Source organism: Cavia porcellus, unplaced genomic scaffold, assembly GCF_034190915.1.
Source record: "Cavia porcellus strain 051 isolate PalLab524CR breed Dunkin Hartley unplaced genomic scaffold, mCavPor4.1 scaffold_7, whole genome shotgun sequence".
Lineage (NCBI taxonomy): Eukaryota > Metazoa > Chordata > Mammalia > Rodentia > Caviidae > Cavia > Cavia porcellus.
The window spans coordinates 62,978,907-63,002,543 of record NW_026947490.1 but is presented as its reverse complement, the minus strand read 5'-3'; the positions used below and the strand labels follow the sequence as shown (position 1 = coordinate 63,002,543).

The 23,637-nt window shown below is 40.1% G+C and overlaps 1 protein-coding gene across 1 annotated transcript in view; it reads right to left on the bottom strand.

Annotated features, from left to right (window-relative positions):
• Nucleotides 1–437: 437 nt before the first annotated feature.
• Nucleotides 438–23,637, bottom strand: part of Odad2 (outer dynein arm docking complex subunit 2) — a 181,094-nt gene continuing 157,894 nt past the window's right edge. The window contains exon 21 of the mRNA XM_063253714.1: nt 438–873. Within this exon, the coding sequence (XP_063109784.1) occupies nt 760–873 (114 nt within the window). The 3' untranslated portion in view covers nt 438–759. The remainder of the gene's footprint in view (nt 874–23,637) is intronic.

Sequence of the window (23,637 nt, the reverse complement as noted above, 5' to 3'; positions counted from 1 at the left end):
ATTCAAAACAATTTTATGTGAAATAGTATTATCCAAACATCAGCATAAATTAATTTCAATAAAGCTGTGGGTGAAACCCTACGAAGGAAATAAAGCATACAATCGTTTCTGCCTTATAAAGCCAAGAGTAAAAAAGAAAGAACTCCCTACTTATGTTCTTGTGATTTGCACTGTCTGGTAGGCTGACAGTTACACATTACCTTTTCAGATGTTTGCTAGTATTTTCAAGAAATTGGGGGTGACCTCAGGATGATCTCTCTAAGCCCAGCTGCTTAACTCCAAATTCTGTGTAATAACTGTTTGTGAAATCAGCACATCGCCTCCGAGCTCTCCTGTGGGTTGCAAGCGATCAAACAGACAAAGCCATAATGACAGCGCCGTCCGATAGGTTTAACAGAAAGGGAGTTCTAAAGACATCATGAACAGCTAGGAAAGTGTACACTGGGAAAACCATATTCTTTATTAAAGTCACCACAAATACAAAAGCACTGTTTATACGCATACACTGTATGTGTATATTCTTGAATTCTTAGAAAATTATCACAGATTTATTGGCTTTGTATTGCATTACATGGCATGTTACAGAAGACACCCGTGTGATTTCCAGATACAAGTTTCATTTGCATTTTTAATTCATGTACTTTCATTTAGGCTATTTAAAGTATTTGCTAACAAATGTTTCCCAATTTAGGCTTCCTGGCCATAGGAGTGATGCCCTGTGTCGTGGAAAATTTCAACCTTGTCATTTCTGTTCAGAGTTCAATTGTATCTTGCCTTTTCTGTAGCAAGAGCCAGTCTGCGGATATTGGATATACAACCAGCGGCAGCTTCCTGGAGCTCCTGGTCCGGGGACCCAACCATATCCAGGAGAAGCTGTCATGCATAAAGGAGAAGTGCGGAGGGGGAGAAAAGAGAATAAAACCATTAATCTAAAGGTACCTCCTTAGGTTATGAAAATATTTGAAACGATAAGTACTTTCAAAAGTCACCAAAACTACATGAAATCCCTAGAGATAAATACAAACATAACTGGTGCTTAATCAGAGATAGGAGTCGTTCATTCAACTGTTACTTTATTTTTGGGAGCAGTGTCAGACTCATTTTGCTCCCTCCTCATTTCTTTGGGCATCTAACCGCTATCCATTCTGCTTCTGAAATATCTCTTGTGTCCCTTTTGACTTTGCCACCTCCCAGGGCAATCCAGCAGCATACCTACCTCTAGTGTGCTGGTGCAGCCTCTTAATCTCTTTGAATTCTTGCCCATCTCATCGTCTCACTACTTAATTATATCAGTCCTGAAATAAAAGCTTTCATGGACTCCCAGGGCCCACTAACTATGGCTCGGTCTCTTACCTATCCTGTATACTCTGGCCTTAGTTTATTTTTCCAACCATTCCTCTCTCTCCCTGCTCCCTCTTTCCTGAAAGATCACGTTTCCCACTTCTCTTACCTTTACTGATGCCTAACGTGCCCACTCATCCCTTCTCTTTGTCAATTTGTTCTTCAGGATGAGCCAGACAACTATGTCACAAAGGCCACCACTCCTGATTTCCATCAAACAAATGCCATTTCTCCTTCACTGGAACTCTCATAGGACTTTACTCAAATGACTGGTGCTACACTTTTTATTTTCATATTGGGATAATGCTTTCTGTCCTTTATATTGTAAAGGCTTAAAGAAAGTTATAATATAAGCTATGCCTGTATACATTAGGTGCCAAATAGATGTCAAATAAACAGATTACACATTTTAAAACTTAGTAACTATGGTTCTAATGAATAGTTCTGGGAAAAAGTTTTCCAAAAGTTAATCTGGATCATGTATTTTCCACAAGGAGCATTTGAGTATAAACATGGATAATGCCAGAAAATGAAGATAACTTGATAAACACAGAAATATCACAAGGAGAAATATTGTGGTATCTTAAAATTTTCACTCTCAAGAGTTTGATTTTTATTTTCTAAGTAATAAAATAATCTAAGCACTTTAATTAGGAGAGTGGCATGGCCATATGTACATTTTAGAAAATTAACTTTTACAGTGACATATAAAACATTGACTAGTGACAGGAGACAGAAGGGCAGTGTAATATTTCTTGCTAGAGGCAATCAGGATGGAATAAAAAACAAGGACAGTGGGGAAGGAATGAATACCAGGACTCATGAAAGGATTAAACAGCCAATGCCCAAGAAACATTGGTTAGCCAAATAAAAGACAATTAAAACTAGTAACCCCACATCATATATAAGCATCAGCTCCTATAGAGTAGTGACTTAAAAAGGGAACAGGGTAAAACATTTTTAAAGCTGTCTATGAGAGTATCTTGATAAACTAGCGTATGGAAGGCTGTCTGGCTTCTTCCTGATCCTCATCACCTTCAGGTTCCGCCTCCAAGATAACACTTGGGTTCTCATTTTCAATGACTGAGCTCCGAGCTCTCTCATCGCAGCCTCTTCTCTTCCTATGGGGCCATCAACAATTCTTGCTGTCAGCAGGCCCCTGACCACTGGCCCACAGACTGTCTCTGGGACAGTCTTGTGTTTTCCTTTCATCCAGTACCAGCTGAGACGCCACAGTCCACCTTGGCGGTCATTCTCTCAAACATCCATCTGGAATAACAGCCTTGCTGGTGGCAATATGTAAACAGCAAGGCAGACAAGTCCACTGCAGACTCAGCTGCAAAGGGAGTTTTATCATTGCCCAGCAGTCTAAAAGTCTCTTTTGAATGAGACAACTCTGTCACTCTTCTCATTATCTTTCAAATTCCCTTCATCGTCTAGCCCCTGTTCTCCCAGATGGGCTGCAAGGGCTGCTTAATCCCACAGGCGGCGCCACTGGACTTGAGCGGCTGTAACCAGCCCCCACCAGCACCACCCCAGCACTCTTCCTCTCCCGCCTTCCTCCCGCTGTCCCAGGGACCACTCTGCCATTCCCCTGGTGTGCTCCAGCCGGTCACATCATCCTGAGGACATTTTACCACCAAAAACTCCGTCTCGTTCCTTTCTTCATCTTCAATCTCCTCCTTTCTAATGACTCTTTCCCATCATCACTTAAACACACGTTTTCCACATTAAAAACAAAGCAAGAGACACAACTCTTTCCCAGTTCTTCCCCTCACAGTCACATTTCTTCAAAAAGCTGTCCTCTGGACTCATTATCTCCAGGCGTAAATTCCATTCCTCTGGCTCCCCGCTGGCTTCTGCCTTCAGATTGCCACTGAACTGGCCCCCTGGGAGGTCATCAGCAGCTTTCTGTCGCTCAGAGCAAGGGACTCTTGAGTTCTTATTTGCCCCTTCTTTGCATTTGTTGTAACTGACTACTTTCTCCTTTTTGAAATATTCTCTGCCACTAAATGTTTGTTTTGTGGTCCTAGGACGAAAGCCAGGTCTTCACATCACACACGCTAAGCCTGTGCTGTTCCACTCAGTGCTGTGCCCAGCCCTGGATTCAGGACCACATTCCTCCCTTTCAGACCTCATCAATGGCTCTTCTCTTTGTTCTAGAAAACAGAACAGTAAAACTCCAATAATCTAAATCATTTTAATTACCAATATTTATATTATTTTTATTACAATAGCCAAGCTATCAAAATGAATCTCGTTACCTGTGACCTTTTTAAACCTTGGGCTAGAAAGGGCTCAGTGCTACACAGTTTATTTCTCCAAGCACAAGGGTTGTGGAACTAATCTGGTTTCTGATTGTTCCATATTTGGGAAGAAAACAGACTCTCAGCCAGACTGACGTCTCCTCTCACTCTGATCTTTCCTATGATGAATCTCACGATTGCTTTTTAAATCTAGGAAGAGCTTTATGCTGGTCAGCTCCTTTCTAGAAAATTCTGTGTCAAATCATAGTCAAGAATGTGGATTTTGACATCATTGCTTCTTGGATGGTATCCTAGATCTTCTGAGCAGGTTGTTAAACATCTTAACCCTATCTTCGCACATCTTTCATGGGATTGCCCGCTTCTGCAGGGTCATTTTGAGAATGAATGAACTCCTTTAATGCAAGCAGGAACACTCGCATTCACATCTGCTTCCTGTCTATGCCCATCCATGCCTTTTCTTTTTGCTGTGTCTGACTGATCCCAGAAACTCCGGCTGGTCCATGCCTGCGATGCGTGACAGGGAAGTTCCCAGGCCAGGAACAGTACAGGACATCTTGTGGCAAAGAACAGCAGGAGCAGGAAAGGAGAAAATGGGAGAGCGAGCAGATCTTCTATCCTATTCTGAACGGAGAATTTGAGGCGCTTAGAGTAGGGAGGCTATTTGGGGAGTAACTCTGGGATAAAATGGAGAAATGTGTTAAAAAATAACAATTTAAAGAAGTTTAGCATGTGCTATCTTTTCAGGAGAGAATGAATCTAGGCTTATAATTACTTTCAGTTGCTATTTGGTTGCCAGGTTTTTTGTTTCTGTGACTGCATTTCCATGTCTGGACTGGACCATGAGATAGCTTGGCTTCGCACAGGTTATGCATTTGAATACAGAGCCCAGTGCCCAGTGTAAGGCAAGGGCTCCATACATGGCATTCATTCTCGTGGTGATTATTTCCCCAGTGCTGGAGTCTGGTTCTGGCATTTATTTTCTGGAGGCCAGCCCCGGTTAGATGGAGAGGAATGAGCAAAGAGGAATTTTGGCCCTGAGGTCAGTCTTGCTCCTGTCAGCACTGGCTCCGGGGTCCTTCCTTAGGCTCCAATGACCCGGGCTTCTCTGGGCTCCAGCTGTTACTACCCTGCCATGCCCATCTGGAAAGGCACCCTTTGACCTAATGCCTGTCAAAACCCAACATGTATTTTTACCCATATTGCCTCAGAACAGGCTGTTATTCTAAGGTCCCCCCTTTGCATTTTCCAGGAGTCAGTTGTCTTTTTTTCCCAAGCATTATGCCAGTTACATAATGTCCTACTGCATAAACCAATGTTGGCTATTCCGGGACTCAGCCAAGGAGGGACAGGCACTGACGAGAACATCTCTGTGAAGTCCCACACCGTACACTAGGAAGAAACGTCTGATGAAGGCCGGTACCCTTCCTTTACCTGACAAACTTCTAGTCCTGAATGCACCAGGACTACTGATCTGTGGGAAATTTACTTTGCCTAAATTTCTTGCACTAATCATAAGGCTTCATTCCAAATGTCATAGGGTGGCTAGTGAATTTTTAGTCTAATTACTAAGTCAGTGGAGTCCACAGTCCACTGTTTCAAAGGCTCAACATATAGGCAAACGTAAACTTATTTTAAAAGAAATAAACAGAAAACCCTGTGGCTTAGCATGGTACATGTGGAAGGCAGCGAGAGGTGCTTTCTTAGGTTTACCTTGAGTGCCTTCCTGGCATGGAGCCTACAGGTTACCTCATGTTTGCATAACATGAAATTATTTTACTCGCCACCAAGCTTGCCATGCGCCAAACTCAGTGATTTATTCTTTACTTGTGAAGGCAGCCTGCTCAGTCCATTTTATTTAGCCAGGAATATTCTCAATCAAGGATATAGAGTTGGGAGTTTAGAGTGTTCTGTGTTCTCAGGTATGTGTAGCTTGATAGCGGAGAAGTATTCCCAGGACCCTGATCTGATTTTGCTGCTCCATCTGAATTCACTGTTGCTCCTGAATTTTATTTCATTGTCAATGAATGTTACTTCCTGCTTTGTTCTAAACCAAGAGGCTGTATGTCTAACGTTATTTTATGAATTGAATAAGAATATTCTACTCTCCCAAGCCACCATCTGAACAGTACATATTATGTCCGTGTCTGGGTTTTGAATGAGGCTTTGCAATATGTTTTTATATTTTTAAGAGCTCCACAAGCTAACTAGGACACTCTGAAGAGTACTTTAAAAACATAAACATCCACATAACGGAAACAACACAAAAACCCAAATTTGGTGGGCAAAGAAGGGCACATGTTTAGAAACCACAAACACCTGGAGCCAGGTGAAGGAGGTTTGTAACCCTTTGTGATAATTACACTTAAAGGAGGTGTTTTCCTCAAGAAATGAGATGCAAATTAAATACAAGTGAATATGGAAGTGGCATACTTTTTTCTATATATTTTTTGATCTATTGAATTTTTTCCAACCATAAAGACATTTTTAATATTATACAGGGGGAAAACACCTCAGGTTTAATTTTTTGAAGTATTTGTTCCTTTCCTTTTTTTAATCTTCCCCCTACCCCAAGCATACCCAAGAACTTTAAATTTATTGGGAGTTTCATATATACACCGAAGGCAAGCTTGCCCCCCGCTTTAAAACTTAATTGCACGGAGCACTTTAAAACATCATTCAAACAAATAACTTTTTACAGTACTGGAGCAAATAAGGACATAGGGAGGGTGCCACGAGTGGTTTGGGGATTGGGCCGACAGGAATGCTTCCTCCAGTGTCGAAGGCTTTGATCTCAAGGCTTTGCCCTCCACATGCAGCTGTGACCCATGGCTCACATCTCCTGGAAGGTGAGTGTAGACAGCATGGGAACCAGTGTCTGCCTTCAATTTTTGCTTTTCCATTTAACAGCTCGTGATTTTATATAACGTTTCAGTTGTATGAGAAATATGCACCGGTTTGAGTGATAACAGATTTTCTTGTGGTTTGACTCCACGTCATTTGTGTGAACACAGACGGGGAAACATGAGTTTTAATTAGAGCCAGGCAAGTGCTGAATTACCTGTGTGCACACCGACTTGGCGTGTCTGCCAGAAAGATCTCCAGTTCCCAGGGCTGACTGGAACTGGGAGCCCTTTTGTCATTTCCCTGTTTGGCAGGCACTGTTGCGTGGTTGTCCCAAGAAGGCACAAGTCTGTGCGTGGGGAGGCATCTGGACTGCCTCCGCCTGCAGGGTGACTTCCCAGTCGCTTGGGCTGGCTGGGTTCTGTGCAGTTCTGGTGGAGATGGAACCCCATTTTCTTTCTCACCAGACTGTGAACCTTGCAATTCACTTTATGTGATATGGCGTCAGAACTGGGGTCCTCAAAACACATTGCATAGTTGCTCGTCGGGGCAAAACTTTTGACTCTGTTTGGGCACAAAGGGGGTCTCCAGAGCTGGCCTTTTAGTGGTGTCCGTCCTCCTCTATGTGACAGAAAAGCATGCCATGTGCTGAATGTCCCTACCACAACTCATATTGGAATTTAATCGCCATAGTGAGGTGTTAAATGGATAGAAATTTAATCTATGTATTTGGAGGTGAGACCTTTGCGAGGTCATTAAAGGTAAATAAGGCCATTGGGGGAGGGGGTCCCTAACCCAACAGGACTGTGGTTTTCTAGGAGAGAGGGACTTAAGATGCAAATTGGGTATAAGTGGACATTCTGTCTAATCATGTGATACCTTATCTGACTTGGGACTCTGCCAAGAGAGCTCCCACCAGCAAGAAAGACCTCACCAGATAAGGTGAGGCTAAGCTGTATCATTTATGAATTTAAAGTATCAACACATCCCATGCTTGTCCACATCATCTGTGCTGTTAAGAGTAACTAAAGAAGCATATCTACCTTGCTTTTGCAACAGTTTCCTCTAAAATCTAGTTTGCAACAACAGTGAAACATCGAATGTTTTTTAATTCAAGTATTTTATCTTTTCATTGTGTTGCAAAATATCGGAGCTAGGAAATTAAAGCTAGGCAGAGAAATGTATGAGATGACAAGACGTGAAATCAACTCAAAATGTTTTTAATCATTAGTGTTAATCTCTTTTGTTGACTATCCTTTTAAGACACAGTGAGAGAACATCACACAGATTGCAACTCTGTCAAAGGAAGACAACAGAACAGGCAAGAGATGCAATTTAAAATACGCAACAGTGGACAGGGAAATCACTACTTATATCATGTTTATTATTCTCTATGTCTCAAATAGGAAAGTGAAGTGGTATTTGTGAAGGTATCAGAACAAAGCCTGGCCATAGCTGCTCTCCAGTTGTTAGCTGTTACTGGCCTAGTGAAAAACACCTATATGCGCTGTATGCTCAGAGTGTGCCCCGCACTGGCAGCCTGGTTGACCTTCTCTTTAGGAGTCAGGTCGCTGCTGCCCAGGGAAGGAGGCTGAGTGACATGTGGGTGGGTGGCACCTCTGTTGGAGGAATGGCAGGGCCTCCAAGTCCTTGTCGTGCTCTGCTTCTTTGACAGGGTCCAAGGTCACTTCTGGAGAACAATGTGAGTCCTGAGAGACAGGGTCACAGCATTTGGAGCCTTGTCTGCAGTGACGTGAACTGGGTGCTAAGGGCCTAGAAAATGTATGCACGGCACACACTGCTCTGTGCTTTCTGCTGTGGGTTTCACCATGGCTTTCCTCTGGTTCTATAAGCAAGTTAAAGCCCAATTCAGTGTTGATCTAGGGGACAGAACAGTTAGAACCTCACCAACATGTGGTTAAGACAAGACCAGGTACGGGTCAGAATGTGTGCTGGGCTCACCGACATCCATCTGCGGGCTTAACAGATGACACTGGCACACTCATGTCTCATAGGAGCTTCTTGGAAAACGTGCAAGGGAGGTCAACTTGAGACGTGCAGGTCAACTCTTACCTTTGACTGATACCTGTCTCAGGTACAGAATTCTGGACTGCAAGTAATTTTTCTTTAAAGTTCTGAAAAGGCAACAATGCTAAAGTCTTCTTGCTTCCAGTTTTATAGTTAAAAATTCTTATTATTGATGTTTGGGTGTAATATCCCCTCCTCGACTACTGAAGATTGTAACAGTCTTTCTTCTTTCTTTCTTTCTTTCTTTCTTTCTTTCTTTCTTTCTTTCTTTCTTTCTTTCTTCCTTCCTTCCTTCCTTCCTTTTCTTCCTCTCTCTCTCTTTCTCTCTCTCTTTCTTTCAGTACTTCTTTTCTAAAACTTTGTGATGCTGTAACCCATCAGTCTGTATTTATTCCTTGTAGGCAGAGACATTTCAATCCGGCGGCCGACACAGTTCCGTCCAAGGAACTGTGAGATCATTTCACTTCATGTTCGCCTCTTCCACTTCCTGTTACCTCTCCATGAAACTGATCTTTCGCTTTGGCTCTCTAATTTTCTTACCTTTCCTTTCCTACTTACCTCTTTATACTTTTGCTCCATTTTGGGGAGATCTTATTTTTCCAGCTGGTACACTGAATTTGTGTTTCTGAATTCTTTTTTTTAAAAATAGAATTCCATTCTAGTTTCATGAATATAGCATCTTCCCGTCAACAAGAAGAATATCAATGATATTTTTCCTTTTCTCTGATATGCTCTATTTCTTCCAGAGGTATGTTTATTTCTATTTACTTTGGTCTCTGTTTTCCATATTCAAGACATCCTTCTGATGTCAATTACTTTGTTGGATGTCTGGAAATTCTGAGCACATATGAGGATTTGCTGACTTTGTGCTTTACTATAGGGTGATCTGGGCCATTTCAGGGCCACTCAGAATTCTGTTCTCCACGAAGATCCCAGTTTGAAGGTAGATGATCTATTCATGGACCCTGGAGCTGGAGTTGGGTTTTCCTAGCTGAAGGAACACAGTTATCTCCTCACTGATGTGCAATCTCATGGTCCCCTTTAGAAAAGTAACAGCACACAAGGTATCTTCTATCCTTCAGTCTAGAGACCCTGTGTTACACTCCAGACAACCTCTGATTTAGGAATCCCACCTTGTGGAGCTAAGGAAAGGACTCTGGCTTCCACTCGGTTTTCCTCAGAGTAGCTTCCACCTGTAATTCAACTCACTCAACTGCCTCCAAGGGAACTAACTGCTGTTAATGCCTGTGTATTTTGAGGGTTCCCCACTGTAAACTTGGCTGCTTCTATTCCCACTGTTGACTGATTCCTCAGGTCTGCTAGGCAGACACTGAGTGCTAGCTGACATTGAATTTCAGTTTTATTTTTGTACCAGGAATGAATTTCAATTTTAAAAGTTGTGTTGCTTTTGTCTCTTCTGTAGTCCTTTAATTCTCTCTCTCGTTGGTTTGGTTTCTTTTTAATTAAAAAATTAAAAGTCTCGCTAATGGTAGTAGATTCAGAAGGAAATATAACTGGATTCAGGAGTTTAATGAGTAGGTCAAGTTTTTGATGAATAAAATAATCTGGAGCTGAGTTTGAAGAAACAGCTTGTAGAAAACACACTCATATATAGAATGTGGAGGAGAATCTGTCCTCCTCTTTAAGGAGAAAAGACAGAGAAGAAAACAAGAACCAAAACAAAAAAATGAGTAGTTTTCTTGGAGGATAAAAGCCCAGCTCAGAGACAGTGTTAAGTCTTTCCTCTAAAAACTGACCTACGTTGCATCAACGCGGAGGTTGCCAGCGGTCCCCATGAGGGGAATAGATTCCCCTCATCATGCTATTTTTTGTTGTTCTTTTGGCTCTGCACACAATGATCCTGTAAGAATATTTTTGTTTTGGTTTGGTTTATTGTTTTCTTGGTGGAAACAGGGGAGGTAAAAAGTACTGAATTTCAAATCAAAGCCAGGTCCACATAAGACACGAAAAGTGTGCTTACAAGAGCAGGACTCTCCATAACCTACTTCAGGCTACCAGTAGCTGAGATGTCTGGGGCAATGCTGAGAAAACTTTCCAAATTAGGCTTTGTCCAGGCATGGAAAATTTGGGAGAGGCTGTGATTTTTTCTATATGACCGGAAAGAGCAGACCTAGTTAACACTGTGAACTACAGAAAATAAGTTTCTCTGAAACGTGAATAAAGTCTTGTCTTGAAATGGCATCTCATCCTCAAAATGAAGCAAGCAAAACAAAAATCATTTTGACCCAAACAATAAGCTTTCCTCTAGCCTCAGACCTTGATCTCATCGACTCTGCTGACGTTCACCACTGCTGTGGTTCTGCCTGGGCTTTACAAATAGCACGGCGGTTTCTTCTCTGCCTCTCATGGTCGCCATCAGAAACTATGTGACTTGAAAGAGTCAGAGTGGGATAGAGAACACAGGAAGAACTTTTTTGTCTTCCGTCTCCCTGCACCAGATCCACCATGTCACCTGCTTTTCTGTCACCAGGGTTCACTGCCTTTTCTCTACCATTCCAAATTGAGGTCCTGGGTCTCAACAAGGTCTCTAGATCATTCTCAGGAATCAGGGCACTGGCACTCTTCACTTCTATTTGCAGCTGGCTTTCAGTTCTGACTGGAAAATCACGTAAGTTTCTCTCATCAACTTTTATTTTTTATGGTGGATATTTAGAGCTTTCTCTACGCTCCTCAAGTTTTTATCTGCCCACCACTCAGGCTCCCTCACTCTCGGTGTATGCCTTTGCCTCCTACTTGGTGGGGAAGATAGAATTCATAAAAAGAGAAATGGCCCAACTCTGCCATCATGTTCAACATTTGCCACTGCAAGTGCACCTGTCCCTTCCTTCTGTCCATCTGCTACCTGGAGCAGGTGTCTCTCGTTCAGGCCAAGCTTATCTCTTCACCCCTCGTACGCTATTTTCTTCTGCCTCCGTCTCCATCTCCTCTGGGAGCTCAGTGCACCATTATCCCCAGTCTGTTTGGTGTCTTTACTGCCTTCTCTCCCTCTCCCTGCTCTTGCCAAATAGCGTTTAAATACTCTCAAGCCTGAAGACTCAGTACAGAAATAAAACATTCAAACTAAGTCTCCTCCTCAGGTTACCATCTCTGCTCTTTCCCTCACCACCAGACCTTTTAAGAGTGACCTCCACGTGGCCTGCATTTCCTTTTATTTTTTCAAGGTCATCAGTAATTGCTTTGCTATGTACCCAGCTACGTACAGTTTTGAGTCTTGTCTTTACTTTTCAATAACACTTTCCCACTGGTTGTATCTTTGTCCTTAAAGTACATTTTCTCTTGACTTCTTTGAAATAACTCCTTCCTGATTTGGTTAGGATTTTACTCTTTACTGTCCAATCATTTCTTCTGTGAAGCAGTCTTTCTTAGCCCATCATCACATAACTCAGGACATCACAGTACATCTTCAACCCTCTCTCTTTTTCTATCTGCATCCTCCAAGGGAAACTGCATTCATGCATCTTGACTCTCAAATATGCCAATTAATGCTGCAGGTACCTGTCATGTGTGACCTGTCTCCTGCTTTGTCTTCCCAGATCTTCAGAGTCATTATGTCCCAAATGAATTGTCACTTTACTCAAGAAGCAGATTGTATCATTATTAAACTCTTTTCATCCAAGTCAGACATTTAGCATCATTTCTCTGCCTTTTCCCCATTCTTTGTTCTCAAAAAGTCATAAAACCTTGCTGTCATTTTAACCTCTCAAATCTCTCTTGAACCCATCATTTCCCTCTTTCATGGTTTCCCCTTAGTTAAAGCCATCCTTATTGCTCCCTGAACTATTGCTTCACTCATCCTTCAATCCTGTGATCCTTCATTCTCAAGCCAGACAAACTTCTAAAAGGCAAATGGTAACAACGACTCTCCTTAAAATATCTAATAGCTCCCCCGTGCCAAATTCTAATTTCCCGAGAAGGGGCCACAAAGCCTCAAAAGGCTGCAGCTGGAACTCTTCTTTCTGTTCATCTTTGGATTTTATGTTTCTTCAGTGACTGCTACGTTATTGGTATTGTTTAGAAAGTTACAACAAGTGGATATGAGGAGGGAGCAGAGAAAGAGGGCAGAATAAGACTAGCAATTCTGCCTACACCCTGGAGCATCAGTCTGAACAAATACTGATGCATAGAAATGCCTTCACCAGAGCTATGGACACCAGGTGAGAGGTTCTGGAAGCTAAACGCAGCACAGACATAAGAAAAGATGCAGTAAAGAGGGCGGGAAGGATAACTCTGCATTACCTGTGTCACCCTTCCTCCCCCCACAGACAGAAGAAATCCAACAGAAAGGACCTCTGCTTGAGAGGAGATAAAAATGAGACAGGGACTGTGCCTCTGACACACCAGACCTGCCCAGTGAAACCCACTGCCAGTTATGTCCCCTGTGCCCCAGATGCTGGGCTGGTACCCACAGGAGTCTCCAGTCCTGCCCTGGCTCAATGCTAGCCTTGCAGACTCAGTCTCTGGGCCCAGGCTAGTAGCAGGCCAGCCCTAGCAGCTCTGGGCATTGGGCCCACTCTAGTGCCAGGTTCAAGTGGCTTTTGACCCACCACAATTCCAGGTCAGCCTACACCAGAATGCTCCTGGTGCGGGGCTCAAGGCCCACTCCAGCACAGGCCAATCCATGGATTATCCAGACCCCAGGACACTAGCAGACAGTTCACTCCTTTTATTTTTTTTGTACCAGGGATCAAACTTACAACCTCCCACATGCCATGCAGGTGCTTATACTGCTGAGCTAAATCCTCGGCTAGTTCACTCGAAAAAGGCAAGAGACCTGCCTGGATGACTGATTGGTGACCTAACAACAGGTGGTCTATAAAGGCTGGAATAGGCCTCTACTTCAAGTATCAACAGAAGGCAATAAGAAACATGGAAAATCATCAAGACAATGCCACACGCACCCCCTCCCCCCCCCACAAAAAAAACTATTAAAGAAGAAAAATCGGTGCTAGGGATTTACCTCAGCGGCATAAGCGCCTGCCTTGCAAGCAGGCAGTTGTGAGTTCGATCCCCGGTACCGATAAAAAGGAAAAAGACAAAAAAAAAAAAAAGAAGAAAAATAATGTCCTGGTAGCTGAATTTAAAGTAACAGAGATAAATGAAATGCCTGAAAAGAAATTCAAAATGATTGCTTTGTCTGATCATGGTAACTCTTATGACTCTTATGATCCCAGCACTCTGGAAAGCTGAAGCAGGAGGACCACAATTTCAAGTCCAGCTTGAATAACCAAGCAACTTAGTGAAAACCTGTTTCAAAATTTACAACAAAGGGAAGGCGTGGTGCTGAGAATGTAGCTGTCTTAGTTACTTTTTATGTTTCTGGAACAAAATACTCAACATTAAAGTGGGAAATTTTATTTAGCTTACAGTTTGTAGAAGATTCAGTCCATACTCAGCTGGCTCCAAAGCAGAGTGGCTTAGCAGAAAGGCATTGCAGAGGAGAGCAGTTTATGGTGCCCGCAATGTAGCAAAAGCAACAAGGAGCCTTAATAGTGTCTTTCTGCTCCTTTTATCGTATGCAGAATACTTAGTGTGGGCAGCACTCACACCCTTAAACTTAGTGTCCTTAAGCCTAACACTGACCTGTGAATCAGTCTTGGCACCACACACTCTAAATTCAGCCATCTCTGAGAAGGACACACCTGTGACTGCATGAGGCTTTGGGGGGACATCTAGACACAAGCCATACAGTAGCTCAGTGTGAATGCCTTAGGTTCAATGCCTAGTCTATCAGTGAATATACAGATAATGTTTTAAGAAATCTCAGTTAACTTCAAGAAAGTACAGATAAGAGCCAGGGATTTACATCAGTGGCAGAAATGCCTGCCTGGCAAGCATGAGGTCATGAGTTCAACTCCTGGTACTTCCCCCAAACAAAACTAAAAAACCAACAGCAACAGAAAAGAAAGTACAGATAAATAATCTAATAAAATCAGGAATCAAATCAATGAAATAGCATTAATAATATATATATATTTCTAGGGATCCAAGTATGGTCCAACCAATGCAAATCTATAAATGTGATACACCACATAAACAGAATGAAGGCCAAATCTGTATAACATCTCAATAGATGACGAGAAAGCATTTGACAAAATGCAGTATCCTTTCATGATTAAACTCTCCCAAAAACTTAGGTATAGGAGGCATGTACCTCAACACAATAAATTCCATATATGTTAAATGTACATCTAGCATCATTCTCAGCTTTCATTTTAAAATCAATAACAAGACAAGGAAGCCCACCAGAATCACTTCTATTCATTGTAGTACTAGGAGTCCTAGCCAGAGTAGTTAGGCAAGAGAAAGAAACAATAGAGAGAAACCAACAAATTGAAGAGCCTGTTCTTTTTTTTTTAATACATTTTTTTGTTTTGTTTTTTTCTTTTTTATTGGTACTGAGGATCAACTCACAACTGCCTGCTTGCAAGGCAGGTGCTTATGCTGCTGAGCTAAATCTCCAGCCCTCTTTTTTTTTTTTTTTTTTTGTACTGGCAATCAAACTCATGACCTCATGCTTGCCAGGCAGGCAAGTTATATCCTTGGCCCAAAGAACTCATTCTTGAGAGAATAAAAAAAACTTAGTCAAACTTACAGAGAAAAAGATCAATGCAATTAGAAATTAAAAAGGGGGAAGTCATAGCAGACACTGTTGAAATCCAGAAGATAGTAACTACTTTGAAAAATTGTTTTCAACAATTGGAAAATTTTGAAGAAATGGACAGACTACTAAAAATTACCAAGCTAACCCAAGAAGACACAAATATGCTATACAACACAATAGCAAGCAATGAAACTGACACAGTAATGAAGAATCTACCAGCTGCAAAAAGCCTAGAATCTAAAGGATTTCTTGCTTAATTCTGCAAAATCTTTCACCAATATTCCTTAAGCTCTTCCAAAAAACTGAAAGGCATAAAGTGCTCCCAAATTCATTCATGGAAGCCAGTGTTACCCTCATTCCAACACCAGATAAAGATATAACTAACAAAGACAACTATATGCAAATCTCCTTAATGAACATAAATGTAAAAATCCTCAGCAAGATATAGTTAATAAAATGCAGCACATCACTGAAATGATCATACATCATGATCAAGTACATTTCATCCTAGAGATACAAGGATGGTTCAACATACTGTGTGTAAATCAATAAACGTAATACACCATATAAACAAAGGCAAGGCCAAAACCACATGTTTTATCAATAGAGGCAGAACAGACTTTTGACAAAATGCAATAACCCTGCCATCCTCCTCAACCTCCACATCTGAGACAGCTATGGATCATTGGCTCCTCCTCCTCCTCATCCCCTGGACCTGGGATGGCCATGGATCCTTGGCTGCCCTGCATCCTTGCCCCCTGGATCTAGGGCAATGGACTGTCAGCTGCCCCTCTTGCTTACCCCCTGGAATAGGATGACCACAGATTGTCAGATACCCCTCCTCCTTAACCCTGGACCCAGAATGGCAGCAGATTATAGGTCACCCTTGATCTCCACTCAAAGGACTGCAGCAACCCACTGACAATCTGTGACTCTTCTACCACTTGCAAAACCTTCTTGGGCTGATGGGAGACTCAGCAATTCCTCATCCACACAGAGGACCTCAGTGGGCTTGCATCAGTGTGGTGAATTTCAAACAGAGGACCTCAGTGGGTAAACAGGAGCAGTAGTGAAGCCCCGCCCCCAGCTGTAGGACCTTGGGGAGCCTGCCAAGAGTGTGAGTCCTTCCTTCATACAGAGAACACCAGGTGGGTTGAGGTGTGTGCCAATAAGGTCTCCCCTAATCTGGAGGAAATCAAAATGGCTTTGGAGACACCCAGTGACACAGTAGGGTCCCAGCAGGGTCAAGCACCATAGACAGGTAGATGTGGTGCCCTGGAACAACCTGCAGCTGCAGTAACAGCAGGAATTAAGGGTTGACTTACATCAATAACCTTAGGCTAGTCAGCGTAGGAAAACTATAGGACCCACCCAATAAGCCCTACAGGAGAAATTCAGGTGACTAGCTCTCCCCTTCACTGTGGGACCCAGAAATTGGACAAACATCAACCCCACAGTACAACCCAAAGGCAGGCATAACAGACAGTTGAGACTAGTGGGATTGAAAGACTAAATATTAGCCCAAAAGGTGAAAATGACAAAATGAAAAACTAAAATGCATTCTCAAACATCCAGTCCATCAGGAACAAGTACATGAGACATTAAAATAGAGGACATTAGAAGTCATACACCTGAAATTTCTGAAAAGATAGCAAGTAAAATAAAGAAAAAAAAATCCATGAGGCTATCAAGGAAATCAGATTAAAAATAATGTCCCATGTAAAGAAAGAAATGACAACCTTAATGAAGGAGTTGTCAGCATAGATAGAGAAGACAAAGATTTAAAAAAAAGTACAGAAGCATGGCTAAATAACAGAAACCTTGAATGAAAAATACAGAAAAGAAATAAAATGTATGAAACAAATTCAAAGAGATGTCCAAGAAATATAAAAAATTCTATTGAAAGCTGGCAAAACCATTTGAATGAAGCTGAGGATAGAATTTTGGACCTTGAGGACAGGATTGCAGCTAGCAATCATGAAAGGAAAGAATTTTTAAAAATAACAAGACAGCATGAAATGAGAATTCAACAGCTTCAAGATGTTGCAAAGAGAAACAATATAAGACTGATAGACATCAATGAAGATACAGAGGTCAGTGCAAATTACATAGGAAAACTATTCACATAGGTAAGAGCAGAAAATATCCCAAACATGGGAAAAGAACCTGCTATGCAGATCAGATAAGTGAGGTGTATAGAATGCCAAACAGTCATAACCAAAATAAATCTATACCCAGACATATAATAATTAAGGTCTCAGACATCTAGCATAAAAACAAAATCCTAAAAGCTGTTAAAGACACAACTTACCTATTGAGGAAAGCCCATTAGAATCATGGCAGACTTCTCAGCATAAACCTTCAGGGTAAGATGAGCTTAGAGTGAAGAATTTGAAGCCCTAAAAGAAAACAACTTTCAACCCACATCAATGTTCCCTGTAAAACTTTCTTTGAAATTTAATGGAGAAGTAAGATACTTCCATGCCAAGGAACAACTGAAGAAAGTGATGTCCACTAAACTAACTCCAGAAAATGTACTGAGGGCATACTAGATGGAGATAAAAATGACTACAATTTCCAGAACACCAACAGAAAGAAACCACCAGACAAGGCAAGCAGTTAAACAAGAGGAAAACTCAGAAAACCAACAGCAGGAAAATAACATGACAAAGTTGAGCCAGTACATATCAGTTATATCCATCAATGTAAATGGCCTCAATTCACCTATTAAAAGAAATAGGATGACAGAATGGATCAAAAAACAAGATCCCACAATATGCAGTTCACAAGAAATATACCTGACTCAAAAGGAAGATCATAGACTAAAAGTCAAAGGATGAAAAACAATATTCCATGTGACAGGAACCCAGAAAAAAGCAGGGGCAGCTATTCCGATTGCAAACAATGTGAACTTCAAACCCAAAATGATCAAAAGAGATAAAGAAGATCAATACATACTTGTCAGGCGACTAATTCAAGAGGAAGAACTAACAATCATAAACATATATGCACTCAACTATATAAGGCAAATTCTAATAGATATGAAAAACCTTATTTGCAACAACATAATTGTAATAAGGGAACTTAATATTTCACTGTCACAAAGAGACAGATAAACAAGACAAAAAGATGGCAAAGAAATAACAGAACTGAATCAAAGCTGTGAACAACTGGACTTAGTAGATGTTTATAGACTGTTCATTCAACCACATCAGAATACACATTCTTCAGCTGTGTGTGACACAGTCTCCAAAACAAACCATATATTAGCCTATAGACCACTCTTAAGTAAAGTAAAGGGACTGAAATCATCCCATAGATATTATCTGACCATAGTGCACTGAAATTGGAAATTAATGGCAAAAGAAACTGCAAAACCTGCATAAATTAAATAACATGGAAATTAAATAACAACCTGTTGAGCAATCAGTGGGTTACTTGTGAAATTAAAAAAGAAATTAAGTAATATCTACATTTCAATGAAAATGCAGATACAACATATCAAACCTATGAGACGCAATGAAAGCAGTCCTAAGAAGGAAATATATACTAATAGATTGTCACATCAAGAAAACAGAACAAGCACAAATAAACAACTTAATGCTACATCTCAAACTCCTAGAAAAAGAAGAATAAGTCAAACCCAAAGGTCATAAAAGAGAAGGAATTATAAAGATCACAGCAGAAATTATTGCAATTGAGACTAAGAAAACAATACAAAGAATTAATGAATCAAAGAGCTGGTTTTTTGAGAGAATAAACAAAACTGACAAATCTCTAGCCAACATTATCAAGAAAAAGAAAGAAAAAACTCAAATTCATGCAATAAGGACTACAAAGAGAAAAATTACTACAGACCCCATAAAAATTCAGAAGATCATGAATACCTAGTTTGAAAATCTTTATTCACATAGAGTGGAAAACACACAGGAAATGGACAGATTCTAGAAATGTATGAATTGCCAAAGCTGATTCAAGAAGATAAAACCACTTTGAATAACCCAATATCAGCTTCTGAAATTGAAAATGTGATGAAAAACTTACCAACAAAGAAAAGCTGTGATGGATCACAACTGAATTCTACAAGAAATTTAGCTATGATTTAACCCAATACTCCTCAAACTCTTCAATGAAATAGAAAGGGAAGCGGGCCTCCCTAACTCATTCCTGGAGGCAAGTATTACTCTGATACCAAAACCAGAGAAAGACCCAACCAAAAAGGAGAACTACAGGCCAATCTCACTAATGAACATTGTAAAGATTCTCCATAAAATACTGACAAAAAGAATGCAGCAAATTATCAAGAAGATTGTACATCAGGACCAAGTGGGATTTATCACAGATACAGGGATAGTTTAAACATTTGCAAATCAATAAATGTAATATGTCACATCAACAGAGCCAAAGACAAAAACCACATGATCATCTCAATAGGTACAGAAAAAGCTTTTGATAAAGTCCAATACTTGTTCATGATAAAAACCCTACAGAAATTCTGAATAGATGGTGTCTATTTCAATCTGATAAAGGCCATCTATGACAAACCAATAGCCAACATTATACTAAATGGACAAAAACTAAAGCTTTCACTCTAAAATCAGGAACAAGACACAGATGTCCATTACCACCACTCCTATTCAATATAGTTCTGAAAACATTAACCAGAGCAATTAGACAAGAGGGAGAAATAAAAGGAAAAAGGATAGAAAAGGCAGAAGTTAAATTATCACTATTTGTGAATGACAAGATACTCTACATAGAAGATGCTAAAAACTCCATCTAAAGAGTTAATAAACAAACTCAGCAGTGTAGCTGGATACAAAGTCAATACTCAAAGAATGTTTATAGCAGTCCTATAAACAAACTTACTGAGAGAGAAATTATGCAAATAACACCTTTTAAAGTAGCATTCAAACCAATGAAATACTTAGGAATCAATCTAATACAGAATGAAAAAGACTTATGAAAATTACACTTACTCTAAAAAAGGAGATTTAAGAGGATATTAGAAAATGGAAAGATATCTCTTGTTCTTGGTTAGGAGGAACCAACGCTGTGAAAATGGCCATACTCCCAAAACTGTTATATAGATTTAAGGCAATTCCAATCAAAATGCCATGAATATACTTTACAGATCTAGAGAAATCATTCTTAAAATTCATTTGGAAGCAAAAGAAACCTAGAATAGCAAAGGAAAATCTGGGCAACAAAAGCAAGGAAGGAGGCATCTCATTCCTGATTTGAAATTATACTACAAAGCTATAGTGATAATATCAGCATGGTACTGGCGAAGAAATAGGCATGTGGATCAATGGAAAAGATTAGAAGATTCAAACATAACTACAAAGACACCCGGCCACCTTATATTTGACAAAGGGGCTAAACATGTTCACTGGAAGAAAGATGGCCTCTATAATAAATGGTGCTGGAAAAATTGGCTTTCCACATGCTGAAGACTGAAACTAGATCCATGTCTGCCACCATGCACTAAGCTAACATCAAAATGGATCAAAGATCTAAATATTAAAACAGAAACACTAAATCTGGAAGATAAGGTCATAGAAATCTTGAAGACACAGGGGTAGGCAAAGAGTTCATGAACAAAATGCGAACCACACAGGAAGTACTTCAAAGAATCAACAACTAGGATCTCATCTTATTAAAAAGTTTTTATACTTCAAAAGAAATAACCAACAAAGTAAAAAGAAAACCCACATAATGGGAAAGAATTTTAACCAGCAGTTCCTTAGACCAAAGGATTTATATCCAGAACATATAAAGAATTGAAAAACAGCAAGCCCCCCGTCCTATAATTCAAAGACTCACTCCAAAAATGGACATCCTAGATAAATAAGCATTTGTGAGATGAAGATACACACATGGTAAATAAATACATGAAAAATGTTCACCATCACTGGTCAATGAAGAAATGCAAATTAAAACAACAATGAGATTCCATCTCACTCCAGAAAGAGTGGCTGCCATCAAGAAATCAACTGATAACAAATGTTAGCAAGACTAAGGAAAAGAACACTTCTCCATTGTTGGTGGCAGTATAGACTGGTGCACTTACTGTGGAAATCAGCACGGAGATTCCTCAAAAAACTAGGATTAGAAATCCCATTCAATTCAGCTACTGCACCTTCCTGGATATTTTCCCAGAAAAACTGAAAATGTCATGTCACAGCGATATATGTGCACCCATGTTTATAGTAACACAATATGTAATAGCTAACTTTCAGAAACAACCAAAATGCTCATCAACCACAGAATGGATGAAAAATATTTTTACACAATGCAATATTACTCAGCTATAAAAAGGATGATCTTGAGACTTTTATAGGTAAATGGAGGCAACTTGAGACTATCTTCATAAGTGAAATAAATCAGTCTCATATTTATAAATACCATGTTGTACCCCTAGTGTAAAATAAATAATAATAATAAAAGCCTGAAAACATAATAAGATCCAAAATGTACAATAGACACTCTAATAATGAAGGGAAAGAAAGTGCTCAAAAGGAAAGAACAACTTGTAGGTATACACATATAACTGTACGTATGCTTAAGTGTATAAGACAGATAACCATACTACTAATTCTGTTAGTTCAACAAAAAGAATAGTTTGTGCTGTCATTGTTTGATTGTTCATTTTTCATGCTTAGATTTTGTAAGTTGGACAACTACTTCTAAGATAACAATATGTAAAATTGTGTTGATTTCTTACTGTTATTTTTAAATTCAGTATTATTTCTATCCTTTTTCCTGTTTTGTTTTTTAAAAATAAAAAAATGCAATAACCCTTCATGATATAAAAGACCCTGAAGAAAATATGTATAAAAGGTCCATACCTGAATTTGATAAAAGTTGTTTATGGCAATCAAATCGATATCACACTAAATGGGCAAAAATTAAAGCTATCCCTCCTAAAATCAGAAATAAAACAGGTGCAAGGATGCCTAACATCTCCACTTTTATTCAACACAGTATTTGGCATATTAGCCAGAGCAATTAGGCAACAGAAACAAAGGAAAAACGCAGATTACCATTATTCACAGATGATGTGATATTCTATGTGAAAGACCCAAAGAACTTCACCAAAAAGCTCTTAGGATTAGTAACCAGGGGCTGGGGATTTAGCTCAGCGGCATAAAGCACCTGCCTTGCAAGCAGGCAGTTGTGAGTTCGATCCCTGGTACTGATAAAAAGGAAAAGACAAAAAAAAAAAAAGAATTAGTAACCAACTTCAGTAATGTAGCAGAGTAGAAAATCAACACATAAAAATCATTAGTATTTGTGTAAACTGATATTGAACCTGATGATAAGAAAATTAGGAAAACAATAGTACTCATAGAAAAATGAAATTCCTAAGAATTAACCTGTCCAAGAAAGTGAAAGACATCCAGAAAGAAAACCATAGTACCATAGAAAAGGAGATTGAGGAAGACATAAGAAAATGAAAGAAAGAAAATGAAAATAAGAAGGAAGAAAGAGGTTTTCTGCCTGGACCAGTGAGTGCGGTAGGCACAGAATCCCACCCCAGTCTGGGGGAACTCTCTTTGTAGCCTGGGGACCAGCGCGTGGTTTCCTGCCTGGACCAGCAAGTGGGGCCTAGGCACGGAATCCCACCCCAGTCTGGGGGAGTTCTCTTCCACGCCTGGGGGCCAGGCCGCGGTTCCCTGCTGGGCCCAGTGAGTGGGGCCGTGGAGTAGAACCCGGTCCCAGTCTGGGGGAACTCTCTCTCTCACTTGAAACAACACCTGAAGCACGAAATTATAGGAAAATGACAAAACGAAAGACCAAAATTCAACATCAAACATCCAGCCCATCCCAAGAAAGCCTAGGAACCACGTACATATAAGAAAACACATGCCACATGAAATACCTGAAATACCTGAAATAATGGTAACTGAAATAAAGAAGCAACTCTGGGAAGCCTTAAAGGAATTCAAACTAGAAATAATCTCTCAGGTAAAGGAAGAAATGATAAAAGAAATGAAGGAGATGCTGAACATATCTAAAGAAGACACAGTTAAAAAACTGGAGGACCTAAACAAAAAGATAGAATCCCTGGATGAACAATATAAGAAACAAACAGAATACATAAAGCAAATGCAAAGAGATATACAGGAAATCAAAAATTCCATTGAAAGCTGTAAAAACCGCCTCAATGAATGTGAAGATAGAATCTCACACCTCGAAGACAAGATTGCAGCTAGTGAACAGGAAAGGAAAGATCTTTTAAAAATAACAAGAAATCAGGAAATAACAATTCAACACCTGCAAGATGATGCAAAGCAGAACCACATAAGGTTGATAGGGATACATGAAAAATAAGGGGACAACATAAAGGATGTCAAGAGGATATTTAGAAAAGTAGTAGCTGAAAATTTCCCAAACATGAGATTAGAAACTGATATCAAGATCAATGAAGTATATAGAACTCCAAACAGCCATAGCCAGAATAAATCTACACCCAGACATATAATAATGACCATCCCAGAAATCGAACAAAAGAATAGAATATTAAATGCTGTC